The following is a 27,845-nucleotide window of genomic DNA, read 5'->3' on the forward strand; positions in this document are numbered from 1 at the left end:
CAGCCCGCACAGTGGATAGACAGCTCTACCAGACAACCCTTCCTTCAGTGGTTCACTGCCTTTTACCTGATAATTTACAACCATTGTTCAGTGTTGTCTCTCTTGACTACATATGGCCAGAGGATTTCTCTTTTGCAGAAATAACGGATCTTGATATTTTAATTACATGGCAGTTCTTAAAATATTTAAAGAAGCTATTGTTGATCCCCTCTTTCCACCCCATTCAACTCTCTGTTTCAGGGCCCTGTGCAATTTCTCCACCATGGTAACAAAAGGACAGTGTTAGGAATATAGTCCAAAGTTAAGTCCAAAACCCTATGGTCATTGAGCTTCTTAGTCTGCATTCCAATTCTTGCAGGTAAAGAAACTGAAGTCATTGTGACAATGTTTTTTTTAATGAATCCATACTAACATCTTATTGTCACCATATCCTCTACTTAGAGCTCTTAACTAATCATTATAACAATCACTAAGTGCTAGGGTCATTGTTCCTCACATTTCTCTCTTCATTTGTGAAAATCAGAATTAGTTATTTGTCATCAACTTTCCAATTTCTCCTACTTCCAAATCAGTTCTTGAAAGATCAGTTGTATCCATAAGTCATTTTGCTATCTCCGCAAGTTACTTGTCTGGATTAAGACTTGAATTGACTGCAACTGTTCCCTTTTAAAAACCTTCCATCTGCCTTCAGCTTCATAGTACTTAAGAAAACTTGACCTAGTAATACATTTCATTTTGATCAGATTGCCTGATAAGAAATTATGTTTCTAAGAAATTTACCTAGAATTACATTCAAGAAACATTTCATGAAGCTAGCTGCCAAATTTCATAAAAGGAAATTAGACTACGAGCAAAATTATGAGATCTAATTATTTTCTCCACTAGATATATCTGTGAATTTAGAAGGGGAAAAAAAATCAGGCTGATTTGTAGATGACTAGACCAGAGGACATTTATGGACCCTTCCCACACCCAGCTCACATACCCCTATGATTTGCTGATGGAGAAAATGAATGAAAAAATATCCCAAAGAGATACTAGATTCCAGAGTAACAGAGGATCTGAGAATATCCAAATGGATAAATTAACTGTAGACAAGAATAAAATGAGTGAGGGATTTCTTTAACTTACATTTTGTTGGTGTTGGAGGGAAGTGCATGTGTGTATGTGTGTGTGAGAGAAAGAGAGACAGAGAGAGAGAGAGATGTGTGTGTATATATTTGCATATAATTTATATACAGTTTACAAGAAAGTCTTCTCTCCCTTTTGTGCTGTTAGATTATGTGGGTGGATGGCTAATTTTAAGAAAATGATGATCTCAGTAAACAAGAGTGAAACTGAGGGGTGGAGGGGATGGACATAAGCATTGTTTCTTTTATTTTACTTAAGCTGATGAAAAAATCTCCAACTGATAAATTGTTATGACATTATAAATAATCTTTCATCTTCTTTGGTGGTCTGTGAGATTCACATAATTGGAGGGTAAAAACCTTTCTTGTTTCTTCTTCTCGTGTCATTAGTGTAGAAGAGGACAATAAAAAAGTGCAGCCAGAAGGGTTTAACTGTTACTGACTCAACATTTGACAGTCACACTCTGTTCTGTCATTTCATGCATGTGCTTTTTATGAGTTTTATAGCTTTGTGAGCTTTATTTTAGGGATGTCCATTATGATAGCTGATCCACAGCCCATCTTTCTCTGTGTATGTGTGTCTGGTGGGGAGCAAAGACTCCCAATTTCAAGGAGTAATAGAGGGACAATCTACTCCTGCACTGTTTAATTTAGGATTAGGTATCTAATCTTAGGGAATATCTACACCTCCTCTAAAGTACAATTTGTGTGTGTTTGTGTTTTGACTACTCTATGAAATATCAACAAAGGATGTTCATTTGAGCCTTTAAAAATACAGTGAGTTTTTCATTGTTTTTCAGTTGAAGCAATGGACTAAGAGAAATTTTCAACTGCAATATATACTAGACTTCTGTTATGGAACTGTAAACCATCATGCCTGAGCATCAGATGGAAAATAAAAAAAGATTAAATATATCATCATAGATGAGGGAGAAGAGGAAAGAAAGAATCTCAACAATTTTTAGAGTTGTTACAAAAATTCTTCTTTTTAATCTGTGTTTGACCCCTGCTATGTCCATAGAGAATAGATCATAACCCTGGCAGGGTATTTAATATCCATATTGAACTAACTAGTCCCCTAATTCTTATATGTTAGGAAGATTCTCTCTCTTTTCAATTTATCTCATTGACTTTCTTCCTAATATTAAAAACGTATCTTTAATATTTTTGAACTAATGAGAATCTATCATATAATTAAATACCACTATACAGATTAGGATTCTGGGACTTAAGGAGGTGAATTGATTTATCTAAAGTCATAAAGCTAATATATATGTCAGAGTTTGGTTAAAAAGTAATGTTCCTTATCCCAAACCCACTATTTTCTCTATGGATTATTTTCTGTACTTTCAAGTATGTCCTCTTCCCATTCATCCCTCTGGCCTTTTGCCATTCAGAATGTTGTTGGCTTAGAAAGCACAGGTCTTTACTAACCACTTCTAATCAACTCATTGCCCACATCTCTTTAGATATTCCTTAGCTTTCTTTGTTGATACTCACCATAGCTTGGTGTTGTCTGCAAACAGTACACATACTCTTTTCCATTATGCAAATCACTGGATAAGCCACAGAGCCCAAGACCAGCTATCGAATTCCCTAAGTGAATATTAACACATTAATCATAGTTCTTGGAAGGTTGAGTGTTAGTTATTGATTTGACCCCAAGAAACTATGTGGTCTAAAACTTTCTTCTGTATATGAGATACAGTTCACTTGGATCTTTGAAGAAGTCAACATAGGATCAGAAGATTTTCAAGTAAAAACAGACATTTACCTAATGTTTCCTTCGATTTTAGTAAACCTACAGATTTGCATATGAGACTTGATTAGCCAGATAGGAATCATCTTTCCAAAGGAAATCCAGTTGTTATCCAATTAATTGCTAGTTTTTTATTTAAGAGAGAAAGCATATAGGTATAGGTCATCATATTTGGTCCTTATATATAAATCCTTAAGACTATTTCATTTTGACTACTTTGCAGTAACTAATCGGGTTACATCCTCTACTGAGATTGCTCAAAGCAGCTCAGAATTTTGGCAGGTATTTCCTTAAATGAGTTTATTTTTCTTTGATTTTTGTTTTATTTCTGTTGGAAAAAAAGTAGAGGAGAGAAGACCAGTGAATCTTGTCAGTTTCAGAGCAGCATTTGAATAGTGAGAGGGCAGTAAAGTGTAATTTCAACACTGGATTTGTGTTCTAGAACACTGATCTTAAGCAGGGCAGAGGCTGCTCTTTTTCTGTACAAATTATTGACTAATGTTTTTATTGGAGCCAGTCGGGACTAAAGAGTACAGGTTTGGTAAAATATGTCACCTTTGCCCAGCAAGATCTTTTTCTGCTTCCCCGACCTCAGTTCCCTTGGTGTTTCCCATTTTCAGCCTCTTCCCACTTACCCCCTTCCTACCTGAGACCTATTGCCTAATTTTGTTCAGTTGCCTCTATTTAACCTGCTGGGTTTCATTATATCTCCCTTACCTCAGGTCCTTGATGCCTTCTGAATGTACAGTCAACCAGGGTTTCTAAAATGTGTCAACATTACCATTTTGATTTATGCATCATTGTAAGGTGTTTTCATTAAAGGTGCACCACACATTCTCCAATTCCTCCAATCCCCTTTCCTTTTCCCTGTTCACATGCCTGAGAATTAGCTATGCAAAATGTTACAATAAAAAGGTGCAGCTTACCATCTTGACTTCCCCGTCCCCCAAGGACACGATAAATTCCACTTTTGGGTAACTGATCGAATCATCTGATTTTACCATGTACTTCAGAGGTAGATGGTTAGAGGTTACCTGACTGTAGAGACTGACTGTGACTTTCCTGCTCACCATTTGCTAATTTTAGCTTCTTGGTAAAATGGCACAATATCCGTACACCTGAACTCAGAACCTTAGAAGTCACTTACCATTTCATTCTTTTTCAGCATTTCAGTTGCCTTCATTTTGCTTTTTTCTTCTTGAAAAACTTTACTTCAGAATGTAAACTCTCTAGACAATATGTTGCATTATTGCCTTATTCTCTGTTAAATCAAATCCTGAGAGGCAATCCATGCCCAAAGATAGGACAGGAAAGTCTTCATTGATTCCAGACTATCAAATCATGTTGATGGAATGTGCTTTTTTGTAATGTAACTGTCTTCTATTTTAACAGCTACATTTACTATAAAGAGAGTCTGCTAAGCTGGTCCCCTTGGTGCTCCTGAACTTAGCTGAATATATATAGCAGACTCTCTCAGCAAAAGAAATCCAGAACATGTAAAGTAGCTGAAAATACCAATTTCACACACAAAACAAATTGGGTCAGGTTCTACATTTTAAAATACGTAACTTATTTCACCTTTAGTACTGTTTAACCATCCACAGCTAAAGTTGATATCACCTATTTTGCTTCCAGTTTCCCTACTGCATTTTATACTGATGGACAATTAAAAAGTTTTTTTTATTAAGTCATATACAGACTTTGATGACTAGAAACCAGGGGTTCCAAGGCCACTAAATTAAAAGAATGTTTTTATCTAGTATGTACAATTGTAATACCGCCAGAGATTTTGTAGAGATAAAGCAGGTACTGTATTAGGAATTTCAATACCTTATTGGCTCTTAGTGGCAACATTAGTCGGGCCTTTTACCTATAACACAATTATCTTAAGTAGTTGATTATTTTCTGTGAATATTTTATTGTGTCGGTAGCTATTCCACAGTGTTATGTGATTCATTCAGGCAATTCATGACTTTGTTCTTCAGAAAATGAGGCGAATAATTAAAAAGAAACATGAGCAAATTTTATGAAATCCAATAGATGCTTTTCTTCAAACTGCTTTGGAACCACGTCATTCTCAGAGCAATGGAAGAATGTTAGAGAAAGTTGTATACCTCTCACTGCAAGTTATTTCTCTTTTTAAAATTGCCCAGTTACTTAATTTGGAAGTAGTTTAATATCGCATGTGGTTTAGATTAAGCATTATATTTTCCTTGAAAATAATTTAGTGTAAAATGCCATGTTCTCCATGAATTCAAATCATGCACTGCATGCTTTTGAATGACTTGATGTCTTTGCAGAGCTAATTTTGGTATATTTGTATCTCAAATAATTCGCCAACTCAATATTTTGGCTTAGCAATCCAAATCAAATTGTGGTCCAAGTAGCAGGCACTCACATTGAATGTACAGAGACTTGACAAGCAATTAGCAATGAATATTTAAACATCTTCATTACCCTTGCATGAGGAATGCAGATGGCATTTAGGGGGATGGCAACCAGAGGGCACTCCTGTGAATTATGTTTCTATCAGTTGGTCACCTAACTTTTGGAAGACTCTCTCTGGGCCCCATGCCACCTCTATACTTCTCCTGTCTGGCTACAAATAAAGCACGCATTCCAAATGTTGTAAAACAGGTTGCTTCCATGAAATTTCTATGCACATTATGTGATTTGGAAAGGTTGTCTCCAAGGAGCCCAGCATAGACCCTTTATCCAAATGCCAAGGCTGATAGGGGGTTCTAAGAATCAGAGTTCCTTCAAAAATCCTGCTGATCATTTGCTTTAATTATCTCAGTATAATGTGCTGAATGAGCAAAGGTGAATACATCAACATCCCATCCCTTCCAGAAGCGAATGTATTGTATGTGGCCCAAGAAAAGTTATATTTGAATCATTATAGTTTTCATAGTGAGCTCTCAATATCAACTTCTTTTTTTTTTTTTTAAGGAAAAAACAACACTGGAGAGTCTGACTCAGCAACTGGCCGTTAAACAGAATGAAGAAGGAAAATTTAGCCATGCCATGATGGATTTCAATATGAGTGGAGATTCTGATGGTTTGTGAAAATTGTTCATCTATACTCCAGTAGTGTGCAGAAGTGTCTGTGTAGTGCCAATTAACACTGCTAAACAATATGCAGACAGGCATCTCCTGCCTGATCACTGCAATCAGAGCTCACACCTAGCAAGCACTCTGCTGAACGCTTTGTACAAATCCCCTTGTTAGTTCCTAGCATGACCTGTGAGATAAATACTATTACAGGTAAAGAGATTGGTCCCTAGAAATTGTGAGTCATTTTTCCACGGTTACAGGACTGTAAGTGCCAGTGGTAGGACTCGAGGTGGCATAATTCTAAAGCAAAGAGTCTCAGTCACCATCCACCCTGTCTCTCATTTCCCCATTTCTTGTACCCAAAACAAACTTTTCAGGAATTTATATCTGTAAGTTCATTTCAGGGTTGTCATTTGCCAAACCCTGACCAGAATACATGACTCAAAGGACAGTTTAGGCTGGTTTCTTGCATTTTGGACCTATTTCCTATTATCCTGTGTACCATACAGTCAGGTGCCCTACCACACCCTCTGTAAACCAACTAAGAGCTCCAACTGCACAGCTTCATGCTGTCCTCACGTGTCCCAAAACTTCTGTTGTCTCATCATCTCTGAACATTCTAAACATCAACAGTGACGAGTACAAGTGATACTTTCATTTTAATAGCACAGCAAAGAGGAAAAAAGAAGAAAGTTCTCTTACTGTTACACTGAACCCCAACCAGAAACATCTGTCTGGTGTCAGGCATAATACGTGCATTTTAAGAGCACTGTCCTCAAATGTGTTGTTATTAAAGAGGAGGTTCCCTGCATATAGAAAAGACGGCACCAGGGCCAACCAGTGAGAAGCATACTTTAGGACAGGGTGGGGCGGGGGATTCCCTTGAATCCACCAAAATACACAGTTGCCTACTCTGCGTTGAGCCAGTTCTACCTTCAAGTCCCATTCTGCGCTAGCCAATAGACTACCCAAAGTTGATCATTTAACCAGATAATTCCTTCAAAACCGATTTTTCTTCAATTGCCTATCAAGAAAAATCTGTGTCTTTCTGACCTTTCGTATCCAAACATTGCCTTCTGTTTTCTTCTTAGCTTGGCAAAGATACACCTGGCCTGTGTATACGCAAAGAGCTTGTTTGGCTTTGATGAAGTTACATAATGTTCATTTTATTGCATCTGTTGCCATAAGGTGGAAGAACAAGAAAAGGCAGATGTGTAAATGGTTGTTTGCTAGTTACAAACCCATTCGAGAAAGATGTTGCCATATATTAGCATTCATTTTTGTCAGTAAAAAGACAATTACTGGTAATAACACATTTCATAAATTTTAAGTTGTATTAGCATGATAAAATAGACCCATGGTAATCAGCATTAAAACATCAACATTGTGTTGCCGTTATTTGTGAAATTCAGTCATGCCTGTAAGCAAAATATTTTCCAGTCTTCATCAGACCAAAGAGCGTATTGTGAATGCGAAATCACGAGAAACTCCACAAAGAGAAATGCTGTGTTTTGTTTGCTGCTCAAGAGGTCTTCAAGTCTGGATGTTTTGGGTTGATTCCCAGTCCTTCAAATTAAGAAAAACAAGGAAGAGTTTAAAGGGGGGGAAAAATCAGCAGTGCTTTTAATGGTAATACAAGCTCTAGAAATCCTCAAGTTATCTTAAAATTTCAAATGCTACCAAAAGACCTCTCTCCATCTTTGTAATGGTAACTTCGGAAAACTTAATGGCAGAGTTCTGTGTTTCCTTCTGCTTCTCCCTATTTTCTTTGCCTTCACTCAAGTGTCTCTGGAAGCTGTTTAATCTGCTGAAGCTGTTCTTCAAAGTCACATAAAGCCTAGAGGAGTGACCGCAGCTCCCAGAGGTTCCACTGGACTTGTGATTGTGCCTTACCGTCACGAGTCATGCTGACTGGAATGTAACTTTCAGGGGGTCTCTTTGGATAACTTAGATGTTAGGGAAAAAAATTCAGGGGACTGAATGTATTGCTTTTATCACCTTAAAAACATGGCTGTAAACTTCTGACAAAATCACAGTACTGTAATTATTCGTGTGTGATTTTTCTCTACTATTTTCCAATGTTTTTGTGGGGCCAGATTATTGTTGATGCTTTAGTATGTTTATTGCATTTATTAGCCCATAATTTTCAAAGAAAAGCCAAGCAGGTTACAGGAGAATATTATATTATATTAACCTCAAAGTCTTAGGTAGCAGCACTTTCATTTCCATTAACTTAGAGAGAGAAGGGCATGAGTACTCTGTTCGGACAGTCTTCAGGTAGCAGAGACACCTCCTTACCTGTCATGATCCATTCTGCCGAACATATTAATGTTTCACAATTTTGTGGGTTTCTTCACTTATTTAATATTTCTACAGTATCAGCATGCTTGTTGATCTAATCCAATTCTTCTCTTTCCAATTTGCATCAATGATCACACATTCAAGCTTTGTCTGTGCTCCAGAAAGTAAATAGTGAAACAGTCCACAGTCCATTGAAAGAAAAGGAAAATATATTAGAAATGAATTAAAAACACAAATACAACATTTGCCACCTCAAAGGCATATCTCAAAAAATCTTATAAACAAGCAATCATCTCAGGACCTGGGAAGGGCCATAATCAGATATATTTTTATTTTCTGATACCATAATAGACTAAAATAAACCGTAATGCAAGGAAGAGAACTGCTAAAAGGGTTATCACTAACATGAAACAATGTTCCCTGTTTTTAGGAAGTGCTGGAGTCTCAGAATCAAGGATTTATAGAGAATCCAGGGGCCGTGGTAGCAATGAGCCACACATAAAGCGTCCAATGAATGCCTTTATGGTGTGGGCTAAAGATGAGCGAAGGAAAATCCTCCAAGCCTTTCCTGACATGCACAACTCCAACATCAGCAAGATATTGGGTAAGAAGCATATTATGGAGTGTGTGTGTGTGTGTGTGTGTATATATATATATATATATATATATATATATATATATATGCAATAAATGTACAGTTTCTGGTTTCTACAGTAATCGGAAGATACTGGGTTGGAGGCCAGGCATCTCATGTTATCTGCTTATCTAAAAAATAAGCACCATCATTGAGTTTTTCTGTCTTTTGATGACACAATCCATATTTGTTAAAAAATGTGCCCAGGTTCTTTAGGTAATTCATTCATGTGTCTCTATGCTAGTTGTACTATTTGCTTTTAGGAAATCTAGAAATATTTGTATGAAGACTAGGAAAGAAGCTCCTTTCACACAAGCCACTCAGTATTGGTACTCACCGTATTTATTCTTTTCCTTTGCAAACTAGAATTTGTCATGTGGTGGAGTCAGGCTGGAAGTGCAGATGACGTTTGTTCTAGTCCTATAGTTGAAAATCAGTGTAGATTTTCAGGACATAAGAAGAGGTGGAGTGTGCATTTTTGAAATTTACACTTTTTAGGAGCCTCAGGCATATTTTCAGCATCATTTTAAAAGAGACTTTTCCTGCCATTGCAGCTCTCAGCTTAACAGATAACCAAGTACATGTTTATCCTACAAACATAGACACAGAAAAGATGGGTGAGAAGAAAGAGTACTGATTATAAAGAGACCTACTGCAGGCCAATTTAAGTCCCAGAAAAAAGAAAGAGAAGGATCCTTCTGTTCTCTTCTCTTGACATCATTTTCATCATCTTTTTCTTCCTCTTCAGGCAATGTGGTAGCCAGGTACTGGATCACCTAAGCAAATTTTGATTATGTATTCTCTGACTTCTAAGAGCTCAACGATATAAATACAGTAGGAGTGTTTAACTCTATCAGCAAATTTTGACTTTAATCAATAAGTAACTAATAAGTAACAAAATTCGTGTAACTTAGTAAAGCTTCATTAAAATCGGTAATGCACGTGGAATTCTATGCAGGCAATGTAGATAGTGTCCCTTTTGACTCTTTACATTAAGAAACTGATCATCTAAAAGTAGTTATGAAACATATACATGTGTTTTTGTATGCTCCCATGTTCTCAGCAACGGTAATAGATGTCACGCACTCCACAGCATGCGCTTGTAGTGAGACCACACCAAGCAAACAGAAACTGTTCCATGTACACTTGTGTCTCAGTTTTCATCTAAAATGATTTTGAGATCTTTAAGATGAATGTCCTCTCAAAAGATATGAACATGTAAAGCTTTAGCTGTACATAGAAAATGTGAATATATATATAAATGTATATGTATGTACAACCATAACATGGAACTGACCAAAGGAGATGTATATTTTTTGTATCTCTACCATCTTTTATCTATTTTTCCTTTCTGTGACTATGTCCTACCTTCTATATAAAATTCCCCATTTTTTGAAAACACTGTACCTTTATTTGGGAAAAAGCTCTAGAAAAGAATGAAATACTTTATGTGCATATTTAAATATACCAGTTATTCCCAAACTAGAAACCCTAAAATGTCAAAAGAAAAAAGTAAACTGAATACTAAGGTGGTTGAAACTGTGTTTTTGTCATTGAATTCATGTGTCTGAATACTAAAAATGTAATAATCACTGATTAAAACTTTATCCTAAGGATGAGAGAAATATCAGTTTTGATGACGTGAAATATTTTAGGAATTGTAGCAAAAGATTTTATGAGAATGAGATGACTAGCTAAAAGAATTCCTTTCTGGTTTGAAGGAGAGAATATCAGAATGACCATATGATTATATCACAATAGGCTGCATGAAAGTGCTGCCTAATTTCAGACTATTCAGGGAAATTGTATTAATTAAAGATAGAGCATGAAAAAAAAAACACTGAGGTGTTTGGTATCTCAATATTCAGTCAGAGCTTCAAATAAATAAGTGATCTTCAAATATCCACAAGATCATTCTGACTGGCCCATTTCCTATAAAAGTACAAAGAAAGCTTGATGTTTTCCTCTTTACTGATTGTTTTGGATAACAGCCTCCGACAGCATGCCGCTAATTCATTCTGCTTAAAACAGGCGCTTGAGCTAGGTTGACATTTTATGTAGTCTCTGGGGATCCTAGTTGACATTTTAAAGGGCTTCTAAGCATTTTATAATGCCCTAAAATCTGGTTTTAATAAGCCATTCTGCTGAAATTGTTAACATAAGGAATCACCTTTTACTGTTTGGCGCTAGATCAGGGGATGGGGGACATCTTTTTCTGATTAGATATACAGTAGTTGGAGTAAAATGTGCAAATGCATTACAGACCCCACAGAGATGACAATGTTGCTCAGCTCAATTTCTTCATTTTTTACTGTATTCCAGATTTAGAAAGGAAAAGGGCACTTTCAAGACTGTTTTTTTCTTGTTTTGAACATGAAATATTTTCAATGGAATCTTCCTTTTTTGTCATCAGGGGCGAATACCCAAAGGCCCTTCATTTTTCATTATAGAAGTCCAGTCTTTTGAAAACAGCAGGGAACTTACTCCCTGTGCATGGTTCAGGGTAGGCCACAGCCACACCCAAATCAGGTAGATGTGTTCATCTCTTCTGGAGAGATCTAAAATGCCTTCCTCCCATTCTCGTCTAGTGATTTCCAAGGATTTACATCACAGCTATGTATGGTGGTGGTTGTACCTGCAAAGCCATTGAAAGCAAAACCAAACGTGTCATTTGGTGAATCCTGTTCAAAAGTTATTGTTTAAGAATAAAGACTGCATTTGCCACCAAACTGAACACTGTTCTGCACTGTCATAAAATACAGTAGTGAGCCATTTTGCCCCATCAGTGTTTAAGCTCTTAATTCTTAATTTTGAAGAGACTTGATATGGCCATATTTTAAAATTCAGTGATACTTCCAGAGAACTTGTATTACAAGTGCCCAAATATTTTTTGTTCATACCAGATTTAGAAGCCAGCTTACCTTGAGAATTTATGCATCTTTTAACACACACACACACACACACACACACACACACACATGTCCCTTTTTACTCTGCATTTTAGCCATACCAGTTTAAGTTCCTCAAATCCCCTTTCCCACTGCAAGGCCTTGACCATTATATTCATCCTCCTTAGGAAGCTCACCTCTTTTCAATCCCTAAAGGAGTCATTTCTGCAGCAAATCCTTCCTGACCTACAGAAGATTGATCCCACCTGTCACATGTTCTCATAGCTTTCTGTACTTTCCACAATTACAATTAATAAGTTTTGTAATTAGCTGTTTAATGGATTTCTTTTTCTCTGGAATATAAATTCCAAGAAGATGATAGAATAAATTCACTGCTGCCAAGCCAGCAATTAATATAGCATCATGCACATAGTAGAAAATCTAAAAAGAGTCCTTACAAGACAGGTCACTATTATGGGTTTCCTTAGGGAAACAAATTATTTTTGACCCTATAGAACTTTTATACTTAGGGAAGAATCTAGAAATTCCTATTGTAATTGAGAATGCGAGTTTCTTTCTTCTCTTTGGTGATAAAGATAGCTAGTGAATTTTAAGTCAACCATCCTTGATCCATTTTTCAGTATATTCTTAAAATTATTCAGCACATTATTTCTGGTAAGCTCGCCTTCCCACTGTCTTGTCTGATATTCAGAATCCTGCTATACATTCTTGTGAGCAACTCCACAAGAAGCGTTGATCCCATTCAATAGTATTCTAGTTTTACCTGTGTTTACATTTGCCCTAAGAACGTAACGGTTTTCAAGTATCTCTAAAAGAAAATGTTGGGCAATAAAGAGTTTGAGATTGTCCCCACAAATGATACGGCTGTACCAACTGACTTTATGTTGGGCACTGCTACTTAAACACAAGTTTGAAAAAAGAAGAGAAAAATAATCTCTATTATATGAACTATAATAACCTGGGTTTCCTGTTGTAAATAGAATGAAGTCTTATTGGCTGTCTAGATTGGGAAAAAAAAATCTGTTTGTAAATCTTTGTAACACCCTATGTGGATATAGCCACCCAGGAATCTGTTTAAATAGGACAATTCTGAGAGAAGAGAGAGTGTCCCTTTTCTGCTTTTCTTTAATAAACCTAAGAGCCCGTATTGAGGGTTTTCTACATTTGCAGGGAAGAACTACTCATCAGTGAGCTATCTGGATTTGAGATACGGAGTTATGGTTGAGTAATGAACTAATTCCAGAACTTTTAAGATCATGCTTAGATGACTCTGGAAGGCAGATAAAGGCAGGGGTTACCAGTACGTAGTTGGTAGGGGTCTCCTAGTTCCACTTGTTTTGGTCTCCCTTCATTTGGGTAGAGTTTAGCTGAGTACTTGCAGATAAACACACTTTGTCTACAAATAGACTTGTTTCACATGCTTAATAAAAAACAAACATTATTCCTACTACTTCTCTTTCTATGATACATAGCATACTGAGGGAATCAAGGCTTTAAATCATATTTATATTGAGATGTAGCTAAAACATTATTAATTAAAATGGTTGTTTTTCACAATCCTAGTTGAATCTAAACTAAGATTAGAAGTGAAGAGAACCCCAATCTGAGTTACCATCATGAATGCATACTGCATCTCAGAAAATGACACCTCTGTATGTTCTTGAAAGTCATTTATTAAGAGAAAAATCTTAATACACATTTCTTGTTATAATTATGACCTCTGCTAGATCATATACAGTAGGTGGGATGGATATGTACATCCCAACAAAATTGCAACACACACTTCCAATTCTATCAAGCCTGAGTTTGAGTCACAGATCTGCAATTTAATCTGTGACCTTGGATAAGTTATATCATCTGAAGTTCAATTTTCTCACCTATGGAACTAGATATAAGTTAGGTCTTACAGGATTGTGGTGAAAGGTAAAAATGGGACAACTTAGGTAAAGTTTTTAGCACATTATCTAGCACACAGTGCATGGGCCAGGGCATGTTCATTAATAAAATTCTTATAACCAGAATTTTAATAAGGTACATTTTTAACTATAATCATTCATGTAGGCATACTTAAAAATTTGGAGGAGAATGAGAATTACATGTAATGTGTGTTAGAAACCTTTGTAGTAAGTAATGTACCCCCTACATAAAAATACTCAGATAAATAGCCTCAGATTCAAAAAATAAGTACTGAGTTTTTTGCCTGACTTTTCAGTTCACAGCTGACTATCTCAAGGTGTAATGTGGAAATGGAAGATGCATCCATTAAATTATCTGTGAGCTTTTAAGAATATAATATACAAGTTTAGCTAAATTGCTCATTCTAGCCAGAAAAAAAAAACATATATACATATGTATGTATATATGTATGTATATATTTCATTTATTTTGCCCAGTGTTTGTAGCTTCTAAGGACACGGCCGCCAGCTCCTCTGCTCTGGTGGAACCTCACCTCCTGAGTCAAAGCCCACTAATAATCAAAAACGTTTTCCTGGGCTTCTGGGTTGGGGCCAACGCCTTTGCTTTAGATGCTCTTGTTCTCGGGCACCCCTTTCTAGGACCCTTGGCAGCCATGCACACTGGAAGGCTCACCCTTCTCTCCTCACAGGGTCTCGCTGGAAAGCTATGACAAACCTAGAGAAGCAGCCCTACTACGAGGAGCAAGCCCGCCTGAGCAAGCAGCACCTGGAGAAGTACCCAGACTACAAATACAAGCCGCGGCCGAAGCGCACGTGCCTGGTGGACGGCAAGAAGCTGCGCATCGGCGAGTACAAGGCGATCATGCGCAACCGGCGGCAGGAGATGCGGCAGTACTTCAGCGTCGGGTAGGCACCCGCGTCCTGTCCCCTGGCAGCACTGGTGCTCGGACGTGGCTGCGAGGCAGCGTTTTGCAAATGAACTGGGCACAGGGTATTGTCAGAGATGAAACCGCCCTCCGCATGAGCCTGAGACGGAGTACACCCATGTGAATTCAGTCCATGTTCCTAGAACAGTGGCTCCAACGTGAGCTTCTTTAACAGCTTGTGCGTAAAGACGAAAGTTCTGACATGAAATGATGTTGAGGTTTGCCCTTAACGTTAGAAGTACCGCTGATTGTTTTCCTTGTTGATTTTCGCTACTTCCAAGGCTTCACATTAACTCCACAACAACTTAGTTGAGATAATGCATCATAAAAATAATTTCAGAAGAAAGAAACGTTTGTTTCTGAGTATAGAGGGATTTCTGGGCTATCAAGGCACTTGCAGTGGCCTTTGGAGGTCACTGCAAAGTAGGGCTCCATTTAGGGCACAGCAAGGTTGTGAATGGGAAAGTTTCCCTCTGAATTCAAAATGCAGCTCAGGGTGTTTTATCCTGCTTCTGATGGCAGGGCTGTTGACAGTGTTAAAATATGCTGCCTGCAATCCCATTGCTTCTGCAGAATTTTTTCAGAAAACACAGAAATAAAGTTGCTCCTATTTGGAATAGAAGTTAGTAATATCCTGGGAGCTGTTTGGAATAATAAATATTGTTCTGACAACGGCCAGAGGATACGTTAGAAAAAACCTTTTCAAATTTGCCCGATCCCCTCCATTCCCTTGAAAGAGTCCGAGCATCTATGACTTACTTAACAGTGCTTGACTTTGTCAAAGGTGAGCACGAAATCCAACGCTTCTTAGGGAATTAGTAAGCATATGAATGAAGGAAGGTCGGTCTGAATGAACATCAGCTATGAATCCCTTCTTACTCCGAGAACCAGCTACATCATTTGTGGAGCCCATGGCAAAATGAAAATGTGGGGTCATGTTAAAAAGTTAAGCATTTCCAGTCTGTGACAACACACCTGTAAACCAAGCATAGGGTCTTTCCAAGCCCAGGGCCCTGGACACCTGCAGAGGTTTGTACCCACACAGCTGGCCCTGCTGCCTGCCTGCACCTAAAATGATTTCAGGGACCAGGTGGACAGTGTCAGAGTGTTCAGTTCTGTTGAGTTCCAGGCAGTAAAATTTTACTTTGAGAGTCCTAATCTTTTAGGATTTTTCCATTAAAATGGAATTATCTTTAGATTTAATTCTTTTTTAAAACTTTTTCTGGATGTTATAGTAATGGAAAAATGAACTTGGGGTCAAGGACTTGGGTTGTTCTGCTTAACCTTTCCTCGCCACAGTATATATAAATATATTTTTTCCATAAAATAGAACAGTAGCAAAACAATTATTTTAAGAACCAAATGGGTAACATGGAAATGCCTTGTAACCTATAACACACTATGCAAAAAGTAAGACAGCGGAACCAGAGTAGGATACAAGTTATAAAATGTTGCGCAACAGAGTTGAAAATCAGTTCTTTAGAGCTGGGCAAGCTGAGAAAATTAACTGTATAGTAAGGCCTGCATCTAACTCACTCACCGATGGTCTCTCTCTGGGGATTCCTCTCTGACAGGCAGCAAGCACAGATCCCCATCGCCACTGCTGGCGTCGTCTACCCCGGAGCCATTGCCATGGCCGGAATGCCCTCCCCTCACCTGCCCTCAGAGCACTCAAGCGTGTCCAGCAGCCCGGAGCCTGGGATGCCTGTTATTCAGAGCACTTACGGCGTAAAAGGAGAGGAGCCACATATTAAAGAAGAGATACAGGCTGAGGACATCAACGGGGAAATTTACGATGAGTTCGATGAGGAAGAGGATGACCCGGATGTAGATTATGGGAGTGACAGTGAAAACCATATCGCAGGACAAGCCAACTGATAAGGGTCAAAATAGTTGTGACCTTAGGACTTAAAGAAGCCCTAGCTGGTTCATCCTTACCAGTGGCCAAGCACATTAACTTTCTCATACACTGACTGTTACTTTAACTGTTAGTCTTAAATAGTTGGGACGTCAGCTGACTAATAGACCTCAGCCTCAAAAGGCTTGGAAAGGAAAAAACTGCAACAACAACAACAACGAGCAAACAACAATAAACAATATCAACAACAAGAGATTGAAATAAGCTATGGGTAAAATAATGCCAGTAATTCAGCTGCTACATCCAAGCACTGAAGTCTTACCCGTCAACTTTTTTTTTTTAATAAACTTTATGGCTGTTTGTTCTACAATGTTCTAGAAATTCTCACTCAGGTACACAGTGCCAACAAGTGGCTTGTGAATGTGTTTTGTTGTTTTGTGCTACAATTTTTAAAAAGAAATAAGTTTTGTTTTTTGGGGTTTCTGGGGTTTTTTCCTTTTGCTTTTACTTTTCTTTCCTTTTTTTTTTTTTTTTTTTGTAATGCACCTGACAGAAAAAAGAAAGATGAATTTCTCTTTGCTTCTCTCCACCTTCTCCATCTCTATACTTTAAAGATGGAAGTCTGTGCATGGGGGGGAAGAGGGAAAAAGAGCCTGTTTTTGACTTCCTTGCTATCCACCACAAAGCAAGCAATTATTTTCTTTAGAGGACTTTATCTATTGCACACCACACTACATCTTTGAGCAAGTGCCAAATTTGTACTGAAGTGTTGATCCAGTTCATTTTGTCCTTTTTCCTGTTCCTTGTTAAGTTAGGACAGTGTTATATCTTAGACAATCCCTTGAAAAACCTGAAATACCAGCAGCTGGTGAGATTTGAATTTTTTTTTTTTTAATGGAAACTGTAGGTGCTGTTCTCAGGTGAAAAGAGAGAGAGAGACATAAGAAATTTAGAGAAAAAATATTTTCTGATCTTGGATTTTCGTGTGTATGTATGTGTGTGATTATGGTACTAATAGGAGTAACGTTGGACCATTGTGAGTTAAACCCACATCTGGGGATGAAATCCCACATCCTCCTAAGTGACTGGTCTGGAAGCAACCTTGACCTTGACTTTGCACTTCAAATGACAACTTAACCCATATAGGGCTCAGAAATTATATTTTTAAATTTCTAATACGATTATTATTGGATGGCTCAGATGGCCCTGTGTAGTAGAGGTGTGCATGTATGACATGGAAGCTACTAGCAAACTGCTCCCAGATGTCCCTTCTCCCTGGTTCAGTTTGTTCCACTAACATGTGCTACTTAACAATTTCTGTGTAACTTTGAGCAAAAACAATCATTGTTTTCCTTGAATATATCTGGCCATTTTCCAGAAATAATAGAATTGTAGCTTATTTCTTCAACATTCCATCCTTTCCTGATCAGGAAATGGAAGTGATGATTTTATATGGTTTTTTTCATCTCTCCCTGAAATGAGGTGGAGGCCATTTGCATTTCAGAATTGTGGGCCATGTGCTTTTCATGCCATAAAAAGCCAGTTTTGATTAAAAGTCATCCCAGCCTGACAAAGCGGAGGCTGGCGGAATCCAGCGACCCTCGCCAGTGCCTTTCCCTCGCTGTCAGATGAGTCCACTGAAGTCCAGTTTGGGGTTCCAGCAGAGTGTGTGCATACAGCAACCACTGACGGTGATGGAACTGCTTATTTAGATTTTTGCCAGTCAAATGCCAAGGCAGTTGTAGGGCTTGTACAAATAAATGCAAAATCATTTCAAGTCAATAGCTGTTATTTGTTCTGAAGCATCAGACGGTAAATACTCCAACCAGTAGCTTGGATGTGTTACAGTTTTCACTCCAGACATCATTTTCCTATCCCATCCCCCAAAATGACTTTCAAGTTTGATTTTTACATATAAATAAGGAAAAAAATCCTTTTTTATTTTTCTCTCTCTCAAAAGACTTGCTCTGGGGTTTTGCTTGGAGGAGCTGATCATATCTTGCATGTCAGAGATTTTGTTTTGTTTTTCTGTTTTTGATGACTGTATTCTCATTTGAACTGCCTCTTTTTGCTAGTGTTGTAATGATGATGATGATAAAATAATAATAATAATAGTAATAATAATAATGGTCAGCTGTTCTCAGATTAGTAAGTTATGTATAATTTATTTCTCCCTATTTTATTCTGCTCTGATTTGGAAGTGCAGCCAATAAGCTGTTAGATATTTAAAATGAATTTCCATCTCCAACACACATATACATACACACACACACACACACACACACATTCACCACACAATTTTACTTCTCCTTCTATAATTTTTCTCCTTTTTTAAACATTTGGCCCCAACAATGTCAAGTTCTGGTGTTAAATAGAAAGGAGTGAATTAATAAGAGGGTCATGTTCAGTCTTAATTAACTTATGCTCTCATCACTCATTTTAGTTATTTAATTGCCACAGTCATCGAGAGCCAATTTTTTTTTGTTTTTGTTTTGTTTTTAAGCACTATGGATAAGGAAAAAATAGACACTCAATAGAATTATTCTGTACAATGTGAAAACAGATTTTTTAAAATGTGTTCTGTCTTTATTAACAAATTCTTCCTAACTTATGTGGGTTCACTTCTCACATTTACTGGGTACCTATTTTACACCCTGTTACAAAGATGCTGTTTTCATTTCATGCCTTTGGGCCACAAGAGTGCTTTGTTTTAGCTCCAGGTAGATGCCACCGAGGGCGCTCACTGCTGAAACCCTCTCTCCCACCCGTAAGTTGACAACACACTTCTGTTTAGTCTTTTTTGTTTTTATTTTTTATTTTGTTTTATCTGAAGGAGAAAATGAAATTGTTAATGGTGACCTTTGCTAAAATACGGAAGTTAATTTTATTTATTTGGGTTTCTGTCAGAGAGACAAACTGTGCGTCAGAAACAGAAAGCGTGTCCAGAGCCCTGCGTTCAGTCCTCTTGTCCTGACATCGAATTCACGGAATGTCATGAGTTTTTTGCCATAGTTTCCCCAAGCCCCCTCCAAATACAAAAAAAGTACATATTCATGTTAAAAGTGCTTTGGAGTCATTCGATCAAAGGTGCTATGAATAGCAATTTACAATTGCCTTTTTGGCATTTGATTGGTTTCTAATTTTTGTAAGGATCCTAAAACCTTGTATTCTTTTTCTGTGCCCCATGAAGACCAAAAAAGAAAAGAGAGAGGAAGTGAGAGTCCGCTCATACCGTCTTCCTCCTCTTTCCTTTCCTTCCTCCCCAATTTGCACCCCCGACTGACATGCATACAGACACACACACACATGCACACACACACACACACACACACGCACACGCACGCACACCCAGTACTGAGGAATAATCTTGCCAGAAGTCTGTTTTTTAAGATTGTTGTAATCAGTTCCTCCAAAAAGTATCACATTTAATACGAATCTACGAGAACATCACTGGAGAAAACAGGTTAAAGTTGCTCATTTATAAGTTCCTAATAATTTGGCTAGTACAACTGAATAAAACACAAAACTATTCTTCAGTACATTTATATCTAAATTAGTTAAGTCAATCTTTAACATTTACCTGACATCTGAAGTTAAAGAGTTAACCATGTATAAAATCCCTCCCAAAGAACGTAATCATTTTTGAAACCAAATCTTCTTATAAGGAACAAATATAAAAGAGTTCTCTTTGATGAAATTATTTCATCGATTAAATTTCTGGAGTAGACTTTTACCTTCCCTCGTTTAAAGAAAAGTATCTTTAGCTATTTATGACCCACTTGCAGATATTTTCTTAATCCAGTTGTCACTGTTTCCAGAAGAACCTCATATCACATTTGAAACATCAAAAAGAATTACATTTTCATTCATTCTAATGGGTAAATTATTGAGTTGTAATAAACAACTGTGTATTTACAAACAGGTTTTTAAAATATTTGTCTATCAAGGTAATAGTGAACTAAAAATGATGGGGTCTGCCAAGAAAAATACGAAGCCCACTTAAAGTGGTTCAGATATCTCTTTGTCTTATAGGGCCTAGGTTTTCATTTAGACAGGCTTTTCCAGTATTTAATTTTAAAGTTTGCTCTATCGGTTTCCCAGGTCTAAAACGATGTTGTGTTGAGTTTTCTACTGATTGCTGTCCCCCCAGTGTTTCTGGCACTGGCTCACTAAAACAGTATTTATACAGCTCCACCGGCTCTAAAGCTCTTAGTCCTTCTAACATTTTGGATTTTATGAGGAAAATGGGAGGAAAAAAAAGTAGAAAAGAGACAATCAAATGCCTGGAGCTTAAAACAAAGTATGTGCAACCTACCATCTCACTTGAAATTTAATAAAATAAATAATTATGTAAATATAACATAGAGTTATAGATTTATATTTTGTTCATAACACATAGTGTAATATAAGTTGTATATTTTCATGTTTTTGGTTTTATGTTATCATTCATGCCACAATAAAAATAAAACAGGAGTTTATGTACTCTTAAAAAAAAAAAGATGTGGGTTACCACCAACCTGTTTTTTGTTTTTTTGTTTTTTTGTTTTTCATTTTTGCATTCTCTTTTTTCAGTATTACTGCCATGCAAGGCACCAATAAAAACAGCAAATGTGTTCTTTACCTATGATACTGTGTTTCTTTTCACAATTCTTGTGATGAAGGTGTCATCCTTAATTTTATTATGAGAAGAGCAAAATGTATGGTAAATAATTTTTTTCAGTAACTGCAACCCCACTTTCCCGAAGTTGACTTTGAACTGAACTAAGTATTTAATTCTTAGAGGTGACCACGCCAACATCTCACCAGACAGGGATCTTCCTTCACTGTAACAGAACAGGGTTTCTTCACTTTAGAATTGTAGTTCATCCTACGGTCTGCATAGAAGAAAAAGTCATAATGTCAGATTATGAAATAGCTAAAAACTATCATTTTCACATGGTGGTATCTAGTTTAGCATAATGGCTATTTCTAAATTGTTTCACACTCTGATATTAGCCTATAGATTCCACCTTCAACTTTGTGAGTACATGCTAAAAACAAGACGTCTCCTTTCGTTCCAATGGCCATTTTTGTGTCTTCCACCATAATGTTTTTCTATCTTGATAGTTCCATATTTAATATTTTGCCGTAAAGACTCTTGGCTGGGTGGGTGGTTTTTTTAGTAAGTATCCAGACACTGGGTCAGATAACATCTAGTTCAAATGAATACAAAATAATAAGTATATAAAGAGGATATTTTCAACTAACCCTTTGCCCATTGTATTCCTCAACAGAAGTATTTTACAAGGTCCGTGGACCGCCTGCTTCAGAATTCACTGTTTAAAGAAATGTAGATCCCTGGGCCCGTCTCCAGATGTAGTGCGACAGAATCTCTAGGGATGGAGCTTAAGCTGTTGATACTTCACAGCTCCAAGTATTCTGCACCGCTGGTATTTCAGAACCACCAGGAGGTGGGGCTATTTTCCTCTCCTGTTTACTTTTCGGCAAGTCAAAGTCTGCAGATGATCCTCCTGCCTACCAGATTTTAACCTTAGGCCTTTGCAAAACCTTGAAAATGAGGGTGAGTGCATAGGCAAGCCTTTGAGATGGGAAAGAGCCCTCCAGCTGTCTGGCCATCCTGTTTGTGAGGGCACTACCCACCAGTACCATGTACATTAGCATCATGTTTTGCTTCTCACTCAGTTAGTTCATTGACAAAGTGGGAGGTTTCAGAGACTCCAGGCTGGTTAACCACTGAAAATATAACTGAAACACACAAAATTACACCCACTTAATGTTTGCAAGACAAGCCGAGTTTCTTTTGAGAGGGAAATATCCATTGTAGGTGCTAAGAAATAAGCTGTCTATGTATTGTTGGTAATAGACCACCTGTGGTGGCATGGGTCCCAGTCTCATCCCGCTTCTTTGGGAACAGCATCAACAACATACGTTAAGTATATGTGGTTGGGGAAAATCTTGTCTGGTTATGAAACTTGGCTCACCCAGCATGCAAAGCCCCAAACACCATCTTTCTCCTACCCAACCACCAAAACTAAGTGGAGTTCACTTAGTTTTGTCCTGTGATACTTTTATTCATGTATCTCAGCTTTGCCACTTACAGTTGCTGGTGTATTGAGGACATTCCCACACGTGGTTTTAAAAAAACAGGGTACTGTCATTCTTACCAAATTTTAAAGCTCAGAAGTCATCCCTATTCATAACAATACCGTAATTGAAACCTCATGGCAATGGAGGTGAAAGTAAACATGGATCAGTTCAGTGTCAGTTAAAGAATATTTAGGAAAAAAAAATTTATTTTGCTTGCATTTCTAAAGCAACCTAATAGCCTGCCGAGAAGACCTGTTTTGCCAGTAAGCATTGTAATTAATATGTAAAGCATATGCAATAGTATTGCTAAAAGTTCTTAAAAACAGTATGTTTTCTTAAATAGGCTAAACATTTGTCCTGCAATTTTATTTGTTCTACCAATTTGCTTAGCAAACTATTATTACCACCAAGAATGAGCCAGTTCAGCTCTGATCGGAATAGATCATCATTTTCAAGTAGGTCCAGATATATGAGATTTTACTCTCCTTATAGTGCCATTGTCTAAAATATATAAGCGAACACGGAATGGCACTTTGTTGCTATTCAAAATACAGCCAAGTGGATGAAAGTTGTTTTAACACTGATGTCTCCACTGCTTCACTTTAAAAAGGAAAAAAAATATATTCCCAGAACAACTGTAGGCATTCCGTAAGCCTAAGCAAACACCACCATTCTGTACATTGCCCGTTCAATTTAGTATTACATTTCAGAGTCTGGAAAGCCGTCCCAATTACACTCAAACTGTACAATACAGTATATTTGAATAAAGTCTTTTGTTTATAAAAATCACTGCTGTGAAAACTTTTTTTTTTTAATTCAGGTGGTCCCAGTAGAAAGTTGGAGAATCCACAGAAAATATTTAGGAAACTCCTCACCCAGAAGACTGACTGTATTGAACTGGCTCCAACATTGGCACCCAGCAAGCATTCATTTTGCCTTATGGTCCAAACCTACAATTGACCAGAGTACAAGTTTACAAATTGTGGTTGCATGAACTTAAGTTTCATTTCAGGATGACAATCATTTCCTAGTAGGCCCCAGATAATTACACTAATTGTCCTTTTTATTTGGAAATGATCCTCCAAGCAACATTGTCTTCTACTGGGTTAACACGCCCGAGTAGATTTAACAATCTGTTTTCTTATGGGCAGAGTTCATTTGACATCTGGAAAATGAATTGAATTTGCCAGTGGTATAACATTTGGGCACAAATGCTAACTACAGTTATTGAAGAGAAAATTTTAGATCGTCCTCACTAACGAGTTATCAAATTCTCCCAAACTAATTCCCCAGCTCTACATAAGCGATGATGTGATGGCCGATTATGCCACCTATCTTTTGCTTATAACGTCCACTGGTGGAGCTTTGTCTCCTAGTGTTATTGTAAAAACTTCAAAAGGCAACTTCATTTATCAGATACTTCAAGATTTCCAGAGCTTATGTTGGCAAACTTTTAGAAAGCTTTGTCAAATGTACAGTTTGCATGTGAATAAATTCACAAAGCCTGACTTTGTACCATGCAAGATAGACATTTTTATAAATAAAAAAATACAAGTAGTTGGTCTTTCCTTGTCTTAATGATTCGATGTTTGGAAAATATTAAAGGAATAACTGCCTCTCCCGACAATACAAAGCCTAGTTCTTGTGGAAGTTCATAAGCCCCCTAGGTCATCATATTGGTTTTACAGAAACCACTTTCAAAATTTGGGGTGGCTTATAATAAATGCACAAGTATAAAAATGCCAGCACAATTCACACACTGCAAATAAAGACAAAAGATAAGAAATCAAAAGAAATCACACACATAAATATGTGTGTATAGTTTCATTGCTCACTATTACCTTTTGTCTCTATGAGAGACATGTGTTTGTGTGTTTTTGTGTACTGACTAAGAAGGGCAACTGATCACTAAACAAAAACCAGCTCTTATTTTCATAGCAGTCAGGGCAAAGAAGAAACGACATGGATTAGAGAATTCTTATTGCCTAATTGGGGGAAGCATGCAAGTTTAGCATGAGAAATTTTCATTGCCTTAAATTCTCAGATGGATTCACACTTAAGGGATAAGAAACAATGCAAAGAGCCATATTTTTTTTAAAGCAGATTTATGTAAGCTGTAGATTTGTTTCATATACTCTATCAGTCCTTGAGCAGAGTTTTATAAAGACAGTTTGCAGGGGGTCAGAGAGAGAAATAGTATACATATGAATAGATAACTGGATATACGGATTAGACAAGGATTTACAAGGATAAAGCTGGAAGAATTGTGATTGTGATGAATATTTATTATGGCCCATAGACCAGCTTTTTCAATTATCAAATGTTTCAAGTTGGCTTTTAATTATGTATGTTCAATATCATGATAGGTCCATACAAGACATAAAACATTTCTTCCCTTTATGTTTGTAACTTCCAAGGAAATAAGACTAGCATACATTAAGCAATAAACAATATAGGAATATGATTAATGAACTAGAAATTGTGATACAGGATTTCAAATGAGAACAAAAGTCATTTTAACACATACCAAGACTTCAGCTTCTCAGTAAATGTATTAGGTGATGAATGGCCAACTTTCCACAGGAACAACTAGAAAAAGCCGGAAAATTACAAAAAAAAATTGTACTTTAAAGGCATTAGAGAACTATGGAATAAATGAGGACTCGACGAACAATTCCAGGAAAGGGAGAATCCATCCTGACTGGAGTGGTGATTGCTGGCCAGTTCCATTTCAGCAAGCTCTGGTTGTTGCTATAAAGGACTGGGTAACATCTGGGTGAAAGAGTGACCAGGGAAGTAGTTGTGTCGATCTGAAGTGACAAACGGGAAACCTGAGGAACCTCAAATGCAAGACTGGTTTTACTAATGGCATATTTGCTGAGTTCCAGGGCTCTGTGGGATGCTGGAGATTTTTGGTAAAAGTGTGTAAAAGAGAGATCGAAATCTGTTGTTATTTAGTGTTTAGGGAAAAAAGATGAGCCAGAGGTAGGGGACCTGCAAGGGTACAGCTAGTCTCCAAGATATTTGCCAGATTTTATCTTCAAGGGGTAGGATATGGAGAGTTGAGCTGGGCACCCCAGCAGGGCAGATCTGAAGCCCCTGTGGTCCTTCATGGCCTAGGAGACAGACCCACCATGCTTAACATGCAAAGCTTGGGAAAATCACACTATGAGACAAAACAGGCAACCTGAGTATTACTAAATTGCTGAGCAGCCTTGCTTGACACAGCTATATCCCTCCCTGATAAGAATAAAATGGTCAACCCTTCACCCTAACACAAGAATGGGAAACTCCATTCCAGCAGAAGATTAAATCATATGAGTTTTTTGTATCTTTCATATAAAAAATTTAGGAAAAAAAATTCTAAATGCATGAAAAGGCAAACAAATGACTGATAATCAAAGGAAAAACAAACAGTAGATACAGACCCACAAATGATACTGATCTTGAAGTTAGCAAACAAAGACATAACTATGGCTAATAAATTCAAGAAAATAGATGAAACATAGGCAAAAAAGATAAAGAGGTAAAATCTATGAATAATAATCAGATGGACAGGGAAGAGCACAGGATTAGTCAAAAGGAAAACAGACTAATCGAAAAAATATACAGATTTATCAAAAAGAAGTATTTAAAGAGATCATTGCTAAGAACTTTCCAAATTAATAAAAGATAGCACACAGATTCAAGAAGCTCAGGTAATCAAGCAGGATAAATAAAAAGAAAAACACATATAGAAACATAGTGAAACCACTGAAAACTCAAAGACAAAAATAAATTTATAAAAGCAGCTAGAGAAGGAACTACATTATTGTCAAAAAAGTGACAGTAAGACTGACAAGGGATTTCTCGATAGAAACAATGGAATCACATTTTTAAAGTAATACAGAAAAAGATCTGCCAAACTACCATTTAAATCCCACAGGAAGTATCCTACCACAATGAAGTTGCAATACAGACATTTTCAGACAAACAAAAGCTCGAGGTACTCAGCAGCAGCAGATCTGACTACAGGAAATATTAAAGGGATTTCTTCAGGCTGAAGAAAAATAATTCTACATGGAAAAATGAAACTGCAGATGAAAATGAAAATCACTGGAAATGGTAAAATACGTGTCAATAAAAATAAATAATGCCTTGTCAAGTTTTAAATAAATGTGGAAGGGAAATAAATTCATGACAATAATAATGGAACAGGGAAGGGGATAAATGGATTTTTAAAAATTCTATTTGTCTAGCAGGGGCGGGAAGTCGATGATGCATATTGTGATCTCAACAATAATCAAAAATAAAATGAGAGAATGTGTAACCCACTTTTTGATAGAAGAAAAAAATAGAATATCAAAAAAATTAAGCTAAATGAAGACTATATTGTCAAACTAACAAAATACACGCTACTACAAGAAATACAACCCCCTATGGCTGAAAGTAAAAGGGTGGAAGAAAATATATCATATGAACACTAATGAAAAGAAAGCTGCTGTAGCTCTGCTAGTATCAGACAAAGGAGACTTCCAGACAAGCAGCATCACAAAAGGGAAATATATTTCAAATGATAAAAGAGTTAATCCAGTTGGAAGATATGAGAATTTTTTTTAAATCTATTAAAAATGATAGCTTCAAATGATATAAAATAAACAAAAAAGTAACAGAACAAAACAAGAGAAGTACACAAATCCACCAGCACAATAGAAGTCTTTACCACGATTCATTCATAAGTGGTTAGACGAGCTGGAATAAAATAAGATATAGAAGGTCTGAATGGTACAACTAACAAACATGACCTATTGGACACATAAAAAACCCTTCCCCCAATGATGATAGAATTAACCTTTTTCAGGTGCCTGTAGAACATTTACCAAAATTGACAAGGTACTGTACTGTAAAGAAATCTGATAGTCTATTTTCTGAACCACTGGAATTGAATCACAAATAAACAACTACATATAACTGGAAAAATTCCGACTGTGTGGCAATGAAATAATAGCACAGATCAGGAAGAATATGAACCCATCCCTTGCTTTTACTTTTCTTGTACCTCACATAGCTTTTGCTGCTCTTCCACATTTCTTTTGTGAGTTTTCTATTAGAAATCCCCTTGAGCTTCTTCTCTCCTCCTCTAAACCCTTTCCTCCCCCAAACAGGAGGGGATAGGACAGGACTTTGGGGGACTCCAGCTGTTCCTTGACTAATGTAATCTGCAATACCCCCAACTAGCGCTATTGCTCACCGGGAATGCAGATTATATCCCATTGTGAGGGCATACTCGCT

The 27,845-nt window shown here is 37.1% G+C and overlaps 1 protein-coding gene and 1 long non-coding RNA gene across 20 annotated transcripts in view; one reads left to right on the plus strand and one right to left on the minus strand.

Annotated features, from left to right (window-relative positions):
- The window catches only part of SOX5 (SRY-box transcription factor 5), a 938,132-nt gene extending 916,787 nt beyond the window's left edge, over positions 1 to 21,345 (plus strand). For all 19 annotated transcript variants that reach the window (XM_073222260.1, XM_073222259.1, XM_073222256.1 and 16 more), the window contains 4 exons: positions 5,839 to 5,947; positions 8,675 to 8,848; positions 14,393 to 14,609; positions 16,204 to 21,345. In XM_073222260.1, coding sequence (XP_073078361.1) covers positions 5,839 to 5,947; positions 8,675 to 8,848; positions 14,393 to 14,609; positions 16,204 to 16,507 — 804 coding nt within the window. In that variant the 3' untranslated portion in view covers positions 16,508 to 21,345. The remainder of the gene's footprint in view (positions 1 to 5,838; positions 5,948 to 8,674; positions 8,849 to 14,392; positions 14,610 to 16,203) is intronic.
- LOC140846355 (uncharacterized) lies at positions 5,962 to 27,795 on the minus strand. Its single transcript, XR_012125359.1, has 6 exons — positions 27,613 to 27,795; positions 25,102 to 25,163; positions 21,291 to 21,361; positions 9,216 to 9,468; positions 8,242 to 8,394; positions 5,962 to 7,509 (listed from the first exon to the last, which is right to left on the minus strand). It is a non-coding gene; the product is annotated as an uncharacterized lncRNA (long non-coding RNA).
- Between the last annotated feature and the right edge of the window lie 50 nt (positions 27,796 to 27,845).

This window comes from Manis javanica, chromosome 15, assembly GCF_040802235.1.
Source record: "Manis javanica isolate MJ-LG chromosome 15, MJ_LKY, whole genome shotgun sequence".
NCBI classification, from domain to species: Eukaryota; Metazoa; Chordata; class Mammalia; order Pholidota; family Manidae; genus Manis; species Manis javanica.